The 17,490-nt window shown below is 35.4% G+C and overlaps 2 protein-coding genes across 2 annotated transcripts in view; one reads left to right on the forward strand and one right to left on the reverse strand.

Moving 5' to 3' along the window:
• The window catches only part of LOC127655080 (SPRY domain-containing protein 7), an 18,880-nt gene extending 9,159 nt beyond the window's left edge, over positions 1–9,721 (reverse strand). The window contains exons 1-2 of the mRNA XM_052142688.1: positions 9,589–9,721; positions 9,121–9,237 (exon numbers count right to left, since the gene is read on the reverse strand). Coding sequence (XP_051998648.1) covers positions 9,121–9,237; positions 9,589–9,694 — 223 coding nt within the window. The 5' untranslated portion in view covers positions 9,695–9,721. The remainder of the gene's footprint in view (positions 1–9,120; positions 9,238–9,588) is intronic.
• Positions 9,207–14,241, forward strand: LOC127655078 (tripartite motif-containing 13-like). The gene is made up of 2 exons (XM_052142686.1): positions 9,207–9,282; positions 12,726–14,241. Exon 2 carries the CDS (start codon positions 12,732–12,734, stop codon positions 13,944–13,946), a length of 1,215 nt encoding a protein of 404 aa, XP_051998646.1. The 5' UTR covers positions 9,207–9,282; positions 12,726–12,731; the 3' UTR covers positions 13,947–14,241.
• The last annotated feature ends 3,249 nt before the right edge of the window (positions 14,242–17,490 follow it).

The raw sequence follows: 17,490 nt of genomic DNA on the forward strand, positions 1-17,490 counted from the left end.
ATGCTTCCCCTGGGAGATATTATCAGGAATCGTGGAATAAGTTTCCACTGCTATGCTGACGATACACAACTTTATATTTCTTCAAAACCTGATGAGATTTCACAATTCTCAAAATTAGCAGAGTGTATTAATGAAATAAAAGATTGGATGGCCAGAAATTTCCTTCTACTCAATTCTGACAAAACAGAGGTTCTAATTATTGGACCAAAAAACTCTAAAAATAAGCCACTAAAATATAATTTGACTCTAGATGGATGTACTGTTACATCATCTTCAACAGCGAAGAACTTAGGTGTTATATTTGATACCAATCTGTCCTTTGAAAATCTAATTACAAATGTTTGTAGAACAGCATTCTTCCACCTAAGAAATATTGCTAAATTAAGGCATGCTCTCGGTTGCTGATGCCGAAAAACTAATTCATGCATTCATGACCTCAAGACTAGATTATTGTAATGCATTACTGGGAGGATGTCCAGCAAGATCAATAAATAAACTTCAATTGGTTCAAAATGCAGCAGCCAGAGTGCTGACGAGAACCAAGAAATATGATCATATTAGCCCCATTTTATCATCGTTACATTGGCTACCTGTTAAATTCGTATTGATTTTAAAATTCTGTTAACTACGTACAAAGCTTTGAATGGTCTAGCTCCGCAGTACTTAAGTGATCTTCTACCACGCTATATTCCAACACGTTCATTAAGATAGCAAAATTCTGGCCTATTAATAGTTCCTAGAATATCAAAATCCACTAAAGGAGGAAGATCCTTTTCATATTTGGCTCCTAAACTATGGAATAGTCTCCTAAACACTGTTCGAGATGCAGACACACTCTCTCAGTTTAAGTATAGACTAAAGACTCATCTATTTAGCCAGGCATACACCTAATTTATCCTCCAACCCACAATTAGGCTGCTTTAGTTGGGTCTGCCGGAACCAGAAACCAGAAACATTGAGCATGATCTCTAACTCTGCAATAAATTAAATGGCATCTACACTTACATCTTTTTATTTGTTTCCCTGTCTCAACCTCGGGACTCCTATCCTGAGGTCACCAGAACCGGCTGGATCCAGCAACATTCCTGCTTCATGTTGGACTCCACTGCTACATGTCGCAGAATGATGATGACTAAATGCAGCCGGTGCCAGCCAAACATCAATTCAACCTATTATGACGGACTTCAGAGGATGAAATGATGCCAACTCCAACCTGCATCACCTCGGTCTATTTATGGACTACGATCTTGAAATGAAATGCTTAGACTAACTATTGCCAACAAAAGCCTTCATCAGCCAATTAACAAGGACAATTGCATCTATGTGAACTTATGCAATTAATCAAGATGGACTTCAAAGACTTTGGTCATTAATCTTACAGTTCAAACACAATCGATGTTTAATCACTGACCCTTAACACTTAGTTTAATAATTTTACACCATGATTTTACCTATACATAATTAATATTTACATTACATTCATAATGTTAGCCAGAGGGAACTGGCCCCCACAGTGAGTCTGGTTTCTCCCAAGGTTATTTTTCTCCATTAATCTACATCTTATGGAGTTTTGTGTTCCTTGCCACAGTCGCCTACAGCTTGCTCACTGGGGTTATTAATACAATTATCATTTAATTATTTTTAAACACTATTAAAAATCGTATTTTATCTAAATTACACAATGATGATTAATCGATTTTATAGACATTACAGTTTAATCGTCTGTTAATGCTGATATTCTGTAAAGCTGCTTTGAAACGATGTGAAGGCGCTATACAAATAAAATTGACTTGACTTTATATTGCCCGTTGACACTTTATTTTTCTTTTTTTAAGAGCATTTACAAAGGCATTAATTTTGGACGGCACTTCTGTTAATAGTGTCAATACTTTAAATGTATATAACTTGAAAGTGGAGTTGAGCGGGAGTACCGCGAGTGAAGAGACTGGGGATGAACCCTGAATTTCCATGCGAGTAGTGTTTCCGTGTCGAAGGGGTAACATAGTGCTTCATTTCAGGGAAGCCAGATGTAGGAGGGTGTTGGTTGACTTTGAATGTTCAAGTTCCGGGAAGTTCTATGGGTTATTTATGTGTTTTGTTATTTGTTTTAAAAACATACACATACATATATATATATATATATATATATATATATTTTTTTATATGGACTGCCTCATTTTAATTGTTTTACTTTTTGTAAAGAATGATGGCTAATATTAATGGGGGAAATATTACATTGGCTTCTTGGAATGTGCGAGGGCTTGGCCATGTTATAAAAAGGAGTAGAGTATTTGCACATTTAAAATCGCTTAACGCTGATATAAAAACTCACCTTGGTGAGTTTCAAGGTACATCAAGGTAGACTTGAACCAATTGGATATCTCAGGTTTACCAGGCCCCATTCAATGCCAAAGCTAGAGGTGTGGCTATTCTTTTCCTCAAGAATGTTCTTTTTTGGCTCTCTTATATGGTTGCTGATCCACAGGGTAGCTATATAATGGTATAAGGGCATATTAATTCTCTCCCCATAACTTTACTCAACATGTACGGTCCCAATTTTGATGACCCAGAATACTTTCACAAAATGTTTAGCATAATTCCAGATACAAACTCCACAAATGTAATAGTGGGTGGAGATTTTAACTGTTACTTGGAATCTTATATGGTTAGACTTTCCTCAAAACCACCACTCAAGATTACCTCAGTACGAATGCTTAACAACTTAATTAAATCTAGAAATATGGTTGATATTTGGAGATTACAGCATCCAACGTATAGGGATTATTCATTTTATTCTCATGTTCACAAATCATACACTAGAATTGGTTACTTTTTGGTAACTTCCAAATTGATTACTAATATAAATAACACTAAATATCATAATATATTGATATCCGATCACAGCCCAATCACACTTCAACTTGAAGGTATTTTGCCTGAGTGAAATTACTGCTGGCGTTTTAACCCAATGCTAATCAAAGACCCAACTTTTATATCATATTTAACTGGAAAAATAGATGAGTTTTTTGAGACTAACGACAATGGAGAGGTCTCAGATTCAATCTTGTGGGATACATTTAAGGTTGTGATGCGAGGCCATATCATGTCGTTCGAGTCCTCCATGAAAAAGACCCTGAATAGTTGACTCTGTGAGATCACATGCTGCCAGTACTCCAACAAGCATATAGAAAGTCTCTCTTAAAATCTGATTATAATAAAATCGTAAAGTTGAAGTATGAACATAATTCTATCCTTAACAGGCAAATAAGTAACCTTCTTCTTAAACATAAACATAAGAATTTTGAGCTGGGGGACAAGCCTGGGAGGTTGCTTACAAGACAATTAAGGGGAGAACAAGCCAAGAAAGCGATTCATATGATAAAATCGAAACTGGGCAGTTTAATAACTAATCCTAAAGAGATAAATGATTGTTTCAGGGAATTTTATTCTGAACTATATACTACAAAAATTAAAGATACAGACTCTTAACTATGATTGTGACTTTTTTTCCAAACTTAAACCTCCCAAAACTTAGTGAATCCTCTAGAAGTGATCTTGAATCTGAAATTTCCGTTGCAGATTTACTAAATGCCATTCAAGCTTTTCCATCGAGTAAAGCTGCAGGCCCTGATTTGTTTGGCAGTGAATTTTTTTTAAAGCTTTTAATAAGCCCCCTATATGCTGAGAATGCTACAAGAGTCAATCCAAAAGGAAGAAACTTCTTTATATGAAGCAAATATTTGTGTAGTTTTGACAAAGGGAAAAATGGGACAGATCCAGCAATTATAGACCCATTGCCCTCTTAAATTTTTATCAAAAGGTATTAATTAAAGTATTGGCTTCCAGGTTAGCACCACACATCTTATCCATTATTCATCCTGACGAAACTGGGTTTGTTCCAGGAAGGTTTTCATTCTGTAATGTTCGCCTTCTTATTATTTTATATACGGACCGGCGGTTAGTGAACGTCTCTGCAGCTGTTATCTCGTTAGATGCCCAAAAAGTCTTCGATCAGATAGAATGGACATACATGTTTGAAGCATTAAAACAATTTGGATTTGGAGATAGATTTATTGAATGGATTAAAATTGTTTATTTCCGTCCGTTATCATCCATTTTGACCAATGGTATTAGATCCAGCGCATTTTAATTGCATCGGGGTGTAGGACAGGGTGATCCTCTAGGTGCAGGACGGTGGAGGGAATATTGGCACATTTATTTTGGTTTTGCCCTATTTTACATGATTTCTGGTCAAACATTTTTTTAATTGCTTTCAAGAGCATACAGAATTGATATTCAACCTGACCACAATATGGCGATTTTCGGCTATTTTGATCTGACTGGTGCTCTCCCTCATACCCATCAACAGGCTTTAATGGTGGGCATGATTGCAGCCAAAAAGGTAATTCTTCTTGATTAGAAATCTCCACAAGCACCTTGTATTAAGAGATGGTTAAATTAGATTCTCTACATTATTCAAATGGAGTGGCTACGTTTTGGTGAGCTCAGCTCACAAAAAAAGATTTCTAGCCACATGGGGACCTCTCTTGAATCTTTTAGAAGTTTAATTACGATATATTATGTAATATAATATCCTTTTTTTTTCCCAAGTTTTTTCCCCCCCTCATTGTAGGTTTTCCTATTTTCTTCCACTGTGTTCTGGCTTATAAATCGATCATGAATATTGTTGTTCATGTTCATATTTTCAGTTTCTCTGTATGTGCTGTCAACTGAGGCAGTCCAGTTGTTGTTGTTGATTTTTTTTGGTTTGTGCCAGGGTATTTTATTTTATTTATTATTATAAAAAATAAATAAAACAAATATATATATAAAAAAAAAATTTAAAAAAAAATTATCCACAAATTACATTGCTTTTGTTCATTTATGACTGTATAATTAGCATTTTGGCTGTGTAGTTGCAGAACAACACAAATACAGATGCAGAACTATAAAATGCAAACTAAAACATTGGCCACTACGTGGAGCCGTCGGTTTAACGCACACAAGTATAAATCAGCCTTAACACAGACAGAATGCAGAACAACCCCCAAACACAGACACACACACACACACACACACACACACACACACACACACACACACACACACACACACATACACACAGAGAGAGAGAGAACAAAGTCTGAACTAATTTTTAAAGCCCAATTACCATTTTCTTGAAATTATTTTTTTATTTACTTTGAGTTATTATATTTTGATGTTTAAAATAAATGATTGGTAACAACATTATTATTTTATGTCGTCTCTTTGCCTGTACCATGAAGGCCGCTGAACGAACAGAGGGTTTCAAGATTGGTTTCAGGTTGACAAATTCAAACCAGTCCAGTCAGGCTTAATTGGTACCATGATGCAGCTCATCAACTTTCTCTGTCAACTCAGGCTTCGATTCTGAATTTAAGATTAGATTACAGGGGGCCTGAGTAGCTCAGGGAGTATTGATGCTGACTATCACCCATGGAGTAGTGAGTTTGAATCCAGGGTGTGCTGAGTGACTCCAGCCAGGTCTCCTAAGCAACCAAATAAATAGATTAATAGATAAAAAAAATAGATTAGATTATGCACCCATGCGCATGAATGAGCGACATTTGCAGTGCACAACCAATCGTATAAGAAAACGTGATTCACTCCTTGCGAGACTCAGCGGGATATACCTCTCTGTTGAAAGCTGATGATTATGAAAATAAGAATTTAAATTCATAAAATGCAAAAAACATTGTTTTAAAAATATTTTTAAAATGTAATGCATTTACACTGCTCAACAGTTCAGCATGAAATCATGAAGATTTAAAACACATGATTTGCACAGTACATGGGAAAACTGTAAAGTTATGAAGCAATTAAAGACATTTACACAAGATGAAGAAACAGTGGCAGCTACGAGAGCTCAAGAGGACTGCTGCAAACTAATTCTTAATGTGATAAAAAATATACATATAAAACAGCTGGCATATCAATGTGTATGTGAATTCATGTAGGCCCACAAGAAAACACAGGCTTATTCGTTTTAAAACCTTAAATCTATTTAAAACATAAAAGCTTTTATATTTCTTTGAATTGAAAACTTTATATAATTCAAAACTATTACAAATACATATAGGCTACTACTGATTTCAAAATGAATAGAGCATAAAGATGAATATTCTCCCTAAGTTTTTCCTTTTTCAAAATCTATCAATTAGTATAATATATATACACATACATACATACATACATATACATACACACACACACACACACACACACACACACACACACACACACACACGTGATTTTAGACAATGTGATAAGCTTCTTTGTAAATATATATGGGATAATAGGAAACCTTACAAAGTCTTAAAATACTTTGTCAAAAAGTCTAGGAGGATTAAATTCCCAAATTTTATAAATTATTATAAAGCTGCACAAATTCAACCTATATTGAATATAAAGTGAAATGGAGGAAGATGAAAATGTATCAAATGGTGGAACCTATTAGTATATCCCTGTTCCTACCCAAACAAAGCAACACATTTAAATAAATAGATAATATTTGTATTATTAGTACTTTTAGAATTTGGTTAGAAAAAAAGTACAATTAAGAAAGATATTGTTAATTTACAATAAATATTTTGGAAAGTTTTGGGCAGATAGAGGTCTGAAATATATCACCAACTATTCACTAATAAAGGAATGGATACCTTTTCAAACCTAGCAAAAAATAATGTGCTTCCAAATTCACAATTGTTTTTTAATTATTTACAGGTAAGAAGATATTTATTAACATATGTTAAAGTAAAAGAAATTAAAAAAGGAAATGCATCCATTAATAAATTATATAATTGATACATACAATACAACTATTCCAATAAAAATTTTAGGAATTTTAGAGAGTGCACTTTAAAGAGATATACAAGACACTCTGAATAAAATTATATGTAGGTGGGAGAAATAAAAATAAAATACATTCCATACTACTCAATCCAGTATTTGGAGGGAATATGCTTGGAAGATAAAAATGAGATTTTTTTATAACACCTGTTATTCAATGTAAATACAAAAGCATGGCAAAAGGGATTGTTGGAGAAATTGTGGAGAAAACAATGCTCATTATATAGTCAAATTCTTTGAAACCGATAACAAAAATTGGCTTAAACCAGAACCCCCACAATTTCAAAGATTGATAGAAATGATTTTGGAAATATACCAAAGAGAGAAAATAACATTTATAATTAATAATACAAGTTTGGAATGTGAACATAAATGGGATTTGCTTAAATATATTATAAATTAATTTAGATCGTTTCCTTCAGATTCTTGATTTTTTAACAAAATTTGTAAAATATGATGTATGATGTCCTACCTCATTTCATATAAAAAAAAAAAAAAAATAAAAAAAATAAAAAAAAAAGTGGTGATGACTTTCCACTTTATTTGAAATAAAATATAACATGTAAATGAATTAATTACACATGTTATTTATAGAATATGTTGTGAATGGTTATTCAAAATAACAAGTTTTTTTTTATTTCTCTTTATGTACAATTTGTACATTGTCTATAGTAAAAAAAATAAAAAAATAAAAACAAAAGCATAAAAATGGCTACTATTATTGATTAATTAAAAAGTGAGCACTTGGAATATTGTATGCAAAAAATTGGTATGCAATAATAAGATGTATTTGTTCTTTTTATAAAAGATATATTTTGTGTACAGCTTATATTATTATAACTTCTTAGTAAAATAATGTATGTTCATCTTGAGTCCATGAAAGAAAGGTGTTTGGGTGGCATTCATCCTTTTCCATTGCAATCTTGAGCTTTTAATATTTTAAAAACAATAATTTTTTGCAGGTATTATATGAATCCGTCTTACTAGCTGTTTTATAGATTGCCTAATATAGTATGTTTAGATTTTTTATATATATTTTTAGCTATGGCTAAAGTGGGTAAATGAAAAGCTATAATATTTTAAATAAAACACAACACTATCTGCTGAAAATCTACATTTAGATTCTCAAATAAATACTTTGTCATGAGGAGTCAATTTTGTGGATTTCTTAGATTTTATTTGTAAAGTGTACTTTGAGACACGACGGAGTGACTTGATTGCGTCAGAGATGTAATTTTACTCAAAGCGGTTTGGTTCAGCATATGTTAGCGATCTGTAATCCAGAACTAACCCTGCTACGGAGCAGGTTAGCTGTGTTGCAGAATTTACTATAGAGGTGAACGCTAAAAGCTGACCAACTTTCATGGTACCTAAAACCTGGGGTTGAGGCAACCTAATCTAAATCTTACCTGGCTGACCACCCAAACCGGCTTCATGGTTCAGGCCTCATGTCAGGTTTGATTGTATGCATATTGTGACATTTTTGCAAAAACTGACATTTCAAAACAGTAAAAAAAAATACAATAAAAATAAACCAATACAAATTCTAAACTTTGACAAATAATAGTTTGATAATGTCTGCAAATGCATAACTTAATTTAGAATAACTACACAGTAGGTTGCTGCATAGAACACTCTACTGGCTATTATTGTCATATCTTGATTTTCAAGTCATGCATTTTTACTTTTTTTTTTACCAGATTGCAGCAATCTGCCCCCAACACATGACACATTCTCATATGTTCTTAATGTTTCAAATGATAGAAGTGTAGGTTTTTACTGTAGTGAGGTTAAATATTTGCTTATTTGCATATGAAAATGAATGGTGAAATCGAAAAATGTAAATGTAAATAACAAATAAAAAAAACATAAGATCCCATAAGAAGTGCATAATTGCATTGTTTTTACTTCAGGGGAAGTAGAAATGTCATCAAAAGTTACACCAGTACTGTTTCTGGTAAAAAAATGACTGCGAACAGTAAAGTAGGTGGTCCTTCTTTAACAGAATAGGAGGGTTACACGCATCTTTAGTTTTCAAAAATATGATATTACATTGTAGTATAACACAATCCAAGTCATTACAAATGCCATAACGTGTCTTCCTTCCTCAAAAATTTTATGTTTTTACTTCAGTCCATGTGGAATGGAACCAAGCATCCATTTCTTTAACGATATATAGAAGTTTAATGTAATAACTAAAACATGCATTATAACATCTTATAAGACACTCACCCGTGGACTGGATTTTGAACTCAAAGTAGCTCTTGTTCTGGTGTAGAGGGGCGTTGGCGAGACAGGCTCCAGTTCCACAGATCCGCCTCCCACTTTTCACTATGACCACATCCGTCCCTGGAAAAAAGGCCCAGCTAACTCTCATGACCACACTGCCACAAGGTATGTATTTCACAAAATGCAGTCAAAGTAACATCGGCTGAAAATAAAGTAATTCCTTGGATTCGCTAAAATTACATAAGATCAGATCGGAAATGTCAGCTATACACTAGCAACAAGCATCTGATGGCTTGCATGACACGACTGATTAGAGATTATAACGAACTAATGCAAAAGTATTTATTTATTGTAATGAGAAACTTATGTATTAGTTATTTTGTGTTTTACCAGTTGATTTTGGATGTCGCGTCATCAACTAGGTTCACACGTCTTTTCGTTTAAAGTAAAATGGGTCTTGTTGGCTCTTACCCATTTGATGCGTGTCTAGCTGTACGGTGGGCATTTCTTTTAGGGGAGCATGACCCGGTCCGCCATCCCCACAGCAGCCCAAACAACACGTAAACATTGCAGCCATTCTTGAGCTGAGATCACCGGAAGTGCAGTTGCACACGTCAAACTGAAAAGTGCACAAAACGAATTCCATGGAAAATCATCCACGAGATGCCTCAAGGGGCGCACTCCTTCATATGGGACCGCATTCAAATCTCAAGACGTTTTTGTGTCGTTTTGAAAGCATATGTACACTAGAAAAAAAGAGAGATATATATATATATATATATATATATATATATATATATATATATATATATATATATATATATATATATATATATATATTTAAATATATCAATTACATGGATTTGCACATGAGCTACTGATTGAAACAAGCCTCTGCAATCGCCATAACATTTATTTGAAAAATAAATTCTAAGGCAGCAATGACATACTACTATGATTAGTCTATCTTGATCAGCGCAGAGAAAAGTTTCAGGAACCACGTGATAACACCCTTTCCGTGAGTCTGAATTACTGTATTTTTTTTACACCCGAATAACTCGAAAATTCTTATTTAGGCACTTAAAGGGATCGTTCACCGTAAATTCTCTTATCATTTACTCATACTTATGCCATCCCAGATGTGTATAATTTTTTTCTTCTGCTGAACACAAACAAAGATTTTTAAAAGAATATCTCAATAGATCCATACAATGCAAGTGAATTGTACCAACATTTTGAAGCTCCAAACAGACACAAAGACAGCATTAAAAGTAACCCATATGACCCCAGTGGTTAAATCCATGTCTTCAGGAGCAATATGATAGGTTTAGGTGAAATACAGATCAATATTTAAGTCCTGCTTTACCATAAACCTCCACTTTAACTTTCACATTCTTTTTTGTTTTTGGCAATTTGCATTATTCGTGAATATTGCCACCTACTGGGTAGGGAGGAACATTTATAGTAAGAAATTACTTAAATATTGATCTGTTGGCATTTCCCAAATAGCATTTTTGCATCCTTGAAGGGCATTTCAGGAAGGGGACACCACTCGAAGGGTAAGAAAGTAAGTAATTTTTTCATAAAAGGCCCTTTCACAAGACTTTAAGTGAAGGCTACATTTAAACTGTAATGCCATGCTCCCTTCAGAGATCCCATACCAAGAGCTCTGTTTTCGTAATGAGAAGGGCATAGGGATGATCACTTTTGATTGGAATTCACACCTTTCAGAACTACAGAACTGAGATATTCTTCTAAAAAACTTTGTGTTCAGAAGAAAGAAAGTCACATGATGAGTAAATTATGAGAGAATTTTCATTTTTGGGTGAAATATCTCTTTAATGACTAATCAGGTCCCCCAATTTCATGCTAGCTGCCATTCTGCCAAATAAAGAGTTAGATAATACTTTATTTATATGACTAGTAATCCATATGATTAGTAATATTACATTTATAAGTTGAAGTGGCCCCCAATTTAATTCAAACTCAATCCTAAAATGTTTGTTATGGAGTACAGCTTTTGTTATCTTCACAAAAAAGAGAACATCCGTGTTTTTGGCCTAGTTTTGGATCAGTTATCTTTTATTACATATATGTACGTATATTTCTGTGTCTTATATGAACTGAATGAATAAAAATGGTCATTATTCCTTTGACAACCCACGGTTTGTTCATGGTTCCCTCTACTGGCCAATTACGTCACTGCGTGCGCTCTCATCCCTGATTCGACCAATGAGCGAAGCGCCTCGGACGTCGCTCTTCCTGATGGCATGGAAACAGGGGAAGAAAAATCGAGGTCAAAATATTTTGACACGTGACTCAGTAGCGATTGGTTATCGATGCGTCAAGTCCCTGACACATGGCACGGGTATATGCGCCCAAAGTGGCGTGATGAAGGATCGTCGTTGTGGTAGAAACTGCAATGATCAATGTTTATAGATTGACATTTGAAGAATACATGCTTTAAGGATATCTGTGTCAGTCAGCAGCAGGACAGGTTCCCATCACTAGTGATAAATAATGTTTGGTATTTATTTATTTAACGCAACTATTGACGTAATCTGTAGAGAAACGCTGAACTGTGAGAGTTCACCCCTCTGCAACCTCATCCAAGGATTAAGGGATCCTCTGCATTTCTTTGGCACTGCACAAAACGTGTAGCCTATGTACAGTGCCACACGGAGTGTATGCTCATTTCGGCTTATGTATGAAATATATGACTTTGGATGCATTGTTAAAAAAAAGTATTTGAGAGTATTCGTTTTAAATTCTTAGACATAGTGACTTGACATGAGTTAAAATTTCCCAATTGGCAAGGACGTAGTCTGCACAGCAACAAGAGCCATGATTGCGTTGCACACTGTCTAAGCAGCTAGTGTGATTCTGCTCCAATTGCTGATGCTTTCCGCCTGCAAAATCTGCCAAAACCGTTACAACACCTTGACAACAGGACCCAGGCATACCGGCAAACATAAACAGTTGTAATAACTCGACTGCGCGGTTTTTTGTTTTGTTTGTTTTTTCATTTAAGTTTGTTGGAGAGGTCCTCAGATATTCATACACGGGAGTTCTTACCTGGCAATTAAAAATTAAGTACTGCTGCACTCTGGAGTCTTCACCATCAGGCAATATGAAGTACTATATTTAGTTGAAGAGGGCTGCATCGTGCCTCTCCACAGAATCGCTTGCACTCGCAGGGGAATATATATATATATATATATATATATATATATATATATATATATATATATATATATATAAATTGTTTTTCAAGAATCATTATAATCTGCGTAAATATAAATAATTATAATGATTCTTGAAAAACAATTTGCCACGCGACAAGAACGTTTACGTTTAAACCAATCTACTATTGGGATGCGATTTTTGAATTTAGATATCAGAGCAAAAGACTATTTTCAATGCCAAAAATAGTTAAATAGCATGCATTCTCGCGTTATGCATATGATGCCCAAAATTACTTTGGACATCACAGTGCTCTAGACAGCACAATCTGTTGGGGTGCACGAAAAAGATGCTTGACATATGAGTTGTATTGATCTGTCATGTCTCCAACAAGCTTTCATGTTGATTTCTTCTTTCCTCTTTAGGACACGATGGAGCTCTTGGAGGAGGACCTCACATGCCCGATATGCTGTTGTCTCTTCGAGGACCCGCGCGTTCTTCCGTGCTCACACAGCTTCTGCAAGAAGTGTCTCGAGGGCATCCTGGACGGTAACCGGAGCCCTGTTTGGAGACCACCGTTCAAATGTCCGACCTGTCGAAAAGAGACTGTGCACAACGGCATCGCGAGCCTACAGGTTAATTACTCCCTGCGTGGCATCGTGGAGAAGTACAACAGGATTCGAGTGCTACCGAGGATGTCTCTCTGTCGAGCTCACAGTGGACAACCGCTCAACATCTTCTGCGTCACGGATCTGAAACTCATCTGTGGCTTTTGCGCCACGACAGGTGATCATAAAGGACACAAGTTTTGCGCGCTGGAAGAGGCGTACGACCGCGAGAAAGCTGCGTTTGAGGAGTTGTTTCGAGTTGTGGAAGGCTGGAGGGGTGCGGAGGTGCATTCATGCTTGGAATCGTTGGAGAGCGCGAAGAAGAAATCGCTGGAGATGGTCTCTCGGGACGCGGATCGCGTTTCAGAATACTTTGACAAACTCCTGCGCGCGTTGGAGCACAAACGGAGCGAAATCCTCTCTGATTTCGAGACTCTGAAACTCGCGGTCATGCAAACCTTTGACCCAGAGATCAACCGGTTGCGCTCGGTGCTGGAGGAGCAGCGGCGCGCACTCAACGTCGCCGAATCCTTCCGTTCTCTCTCCGATCCGCTAACTTTCCTGCAACAGATGCAGGACTTCAGAGAAAATCTGCGCGTCCTTCGGGGAACGCAACTGCCTTCGCGTACAGACGTGGACGTGGATCAACTTAGCTTGCAGGGCTTCGATGTGAAGGAATGGGACCGGTTCCGTCTCGGAGAGGTGGATAAACTGTGCGCCCCCTACGAAAGCAACGCTTACCTGGCACCGACGCCCCCCGCTGCGCCACGCTTCTCCCGTATGATGTGGAGAGTTATTCTAGTTGTATGTGCGTGTCTCCCTGCGCTGAACTTTCTCCCTTCAGACTGTCTTTCTCCGAGTTTCCACGAGAAAGTGATGGCACTCGGTGGTGGCTTTTCTCTGCCCGGTCCAGGAGAAATTCTGCGCTGGCTCGGGATCTGCTGGAAAGAAGCGGCAGCACTCTGCACACTTCTAACCGAGCTTTGCCGGAACTGTATCTTGGAAATGATAAACACCACATCAGATTTCATCAGCTGATTCTAGAACTCCATCCATAGGTACTTTTTTAAGTACTACAGTGTGTCAACCTACTGTATATTCCGCAGATTTTTACCATTGGGAAATGTTACTTTTTGTTTCCATTTTTGTTGTTGAATATATGCCAATAATTGCCATTTCATAGTGTACAGTCCGCATTTGTGTGCAGAAACGTGCCTCAGAGGTGTGATGTGTGCTATTAAACTACACTGACTTTGTCTGTTGATTTCAATAAATGGAAAAACAATGGGTTAACATCTCCAAATCCTAAAATTAATAAAATTCCTTTTTTTTACTGAGCAAACTGACCCCTTTCACTGTTTTTTTACATTATTATTTTTGTACCTGCCGTTTGGAAACACCTGCAAAGTTTTGTAAAAGACAAAAAAGACGTTTAAGATGCGAGGAACGCTGATTCCGACTATGCATTGGCATCTTAAATCAAAGTTAAACGTTACATAAATTAATTTCAGTAGTAATTTATTAAAAAAAGAGTACGAACTTTCATCGTGCTGCTTTTAACAAAGAAATGTTGTAATAGTCTCTTGACCCCGAGACAGAAAGTCTTAAAAGTATGTCTTGGTAAATCTACATTGGCTTATGGAACGGACTGTGGGAGAGTAGTTACATTATATGCAATGAATTACTTTAGCAAATTATTCGAACCTCATCAACGCTTTTTTTTAAATGTTTACCATTTTACCCATGAGACCTACAAGACTGACACGAAGTTGGGACTGATTTGAGTGCAGAGAAAAAACTAATAGGAATCTCATTTTTTATCCACTGTTTAAATATTGTACCCTCATAGAGATTCTCCAATGACTCTGGTCTATTATGACCTCATCGCTGCATCCCTGCGCACGTCACTGCACATATATTTAGCCGACTGTTGCCAGGCGAATTGAGGGATGAAAAGAGAAATTGCCTTCTTTAACCTACTTTACAAAAATAAATCTTACATAACTTAGAGTAAATTGAAAACCCTAATGTATTTATATCTATAACATCCTGATGCCTGCATGTACTGCCGAGAATTTGGAAGCTCGCACTGAAATGTCGCAATATGTGCTATGTAATCCATATTCTTCGATTTTTAAAAGAAAACAAATGTAACATTATCACACTATAATAATGAAACTGTTTTCACTCTAAAATATATCGATATTACACCAATAACATAAATGTTAGTTTGAAGAAGAGAAGTCAGTGACTTAAAAACAGGTGCAATTTCTTTATTTTTAACTCGGAAGTATTTCTGATTTATTGACCAAAGATGAATGTTTCGTCTCTTCATGAACAGACAATTGCATCCAGTGTTTTCTCCTATTCCTAAAAAAGTTTAAAATCTCCCATAAGATATGCCACTAAAGAAATGTAGATATCTCTTTATATATAGGCTATTCTTCTAGAACTATGCTAAATTCTTTTTGCATTTTTTTATCAAAATAAATAACATTGTATACGTCGACAACTCTGTGTCCTATAAAAAGGTGAACATAACTTTTTTTTTCTTCTTGCAGACACTGAAGAAGAAAAGACTTTGCACATGATATATATTCAGCTCGGTTTAAAAAATGATGGTAATGCAAAGCCAGATACATGAGTTAATATTGTTACCATTTCAATTTTAAAACCCTTGAAGGCAATGCATGATGATAAATGGTGCAGCAAAGCATCAGCACTTAGGTTATAATTGTCAATGTTACAAACTCTATACGCTACAGCTTACAATTCGTATGTTGTCAGGAAAGAAAGAGACTTAAAGTATTGTTTTTCCATAACAAATGTTAACCTGTATTAAGATGAAATTTCCCTGCATTTGAGAAAGACAAGGCCGTCCGGAATTGAAGCTCATTTATTTTTCAATAGAATTAAAAAACCATGATCGGTCACCAAATGTATGCTCTAAACAATTCGAGTGCTGGAATATGATTGAAGGAAAATCTATTTGGTCCAAACTCTAAGCTGTCCCGCGCTTAGTCGGACTTATTTTCCTTTGGACTTTTACCTAAACACGTTGACAAGTAATATTTTCAAATAGGCAAATGCAAAACTAGTCAAATCACAATTAATTACATTAAAAATTAAAACAAAAATCCTGTTTACTTAGGCCTATTTGTGACCGTTTAAAAAACATCCGAAATTTAATATTTTTTTTCTTTAAGCCACACACTAGCGTGACTTTTTATAAGAGAACATCTTCCCCTAAAGCATACACCGTGGCAAAATAGAATGAGGGCGGAAAATGTGGTTGTCTAATTCACATTGGTAAATGTAAAATCGCATTAACCCGAAATAAAACGCATCACCTATAAATTCGTATAGCACAAACTGCTCATATCGAATAATCTATTTGCTCAAACCATTTCAATAACATCAGTTTAATCCATCAGCATTCAAACTAATTATTTAAAACACTTCTTTTCATTTTAGCCAAACAAACTTTTCCATTAAATCTTTTAAATTAGTTTCGCTCTGTGAAGCCTACTGTTCCACTATCACATTGTGACCATCTTTAATTAATATCTAAAAGTATCATATGACTAAAACGAAGCATCAGATGATTAAATCAACGTGTATCAAAAGTGGTCGTGTTACAAGTTAAGGGCAACAACGGTTTAAGTGATGGCAAATTAAACGCAAAGTAAAACGTCATTTCTGCATTGCCAAGGATACAAGATGTGATAAACGTATACTTTCAGACATTGAAACCACAAATGCATTTCTGAGTTCAAAAGGGATCTTATAAAAGTGTACTCAAGTTAAATATTTTGACCTCAGTGTAAAATGTCATTTTATTTGGCAGTAAAAATATTTTAAGCAATAATCAAAATACAAGTTTCAGTACCGAACTGGTTAGATTTGCAAAAGATATGAAGAGCGAATCGGTGTGGTTTTGCGCTGTGGATTTACTCAACCATAGGTCGTACGCATTTACTAAAAATGACGCAAATTCGATTGTATCTGAGCTTTGCATTGCGTGATACTGACCCGTTCTCCCTTGTTATTTCATTCCGACATAAATGGCTGGGATTGGATGAAAAGTTATTGTTCTGAAAATAATTGTGTATTATATATAATGCACGGCCACTTAAGCAACCACTTATTATTTTTTTTTTTACTGTTGACAGTCAATTACAACTATCGGAATGACTGATACCCACAGCAGAAACTCGCAAGACTGTTGGCGCATTAAATATATGGATGTTAATATTAATATGTAATAAGTGTAACACACATGTGCAGTTCCGTGACTTTTTTTTAGCACGAGCATATAATTGGAGGCATCTGCCTATGAGTAAGACTAATGTTTATATGCAGTCCATTGCAACCACCAGAACAACCCTTAAACAAATGGCCTAAAAAATAAAAATAAGAGATGAAACTCAATTGGAATGAGTTAGAAGTTAAAATAATTATGCCACAAGTCAGTTTTTTTCCTTTTCTTTTTTAATTATATTATTTCTTTGCATTGACAGAAAAACATTACCTATTTTAATGTAAAACAGAAATACAAATTTAAAATGAAAAAGTAAGAATT

The sequence above is a fragment of the Xyrauchen texanus genome, chromosome 14 (genome assembly GCF_025860055.1).
Source record: "Xyrauchen texanus isolate HMW12.3.18 chromosome 14, RBS_HiC_50CHRs, whole genome shotgun sequence".
In the NCBI taxonomy this organism is placed as follows: Eukaryota; Metazoa; Chordata; class Actinopteri; order Cypriniformes; family Catostomidae; genus Xyrauchen; species Xyrauchen texanus.

Coding starts and splice junctions, on each gene's coding strand:
- LOC127655078 (XM_052142686.1), top strand. CDS start 12,732: ATGGAGCTCTTGGAGGAGGACCTCACATGCCCGATATGCTGTTGTCTC.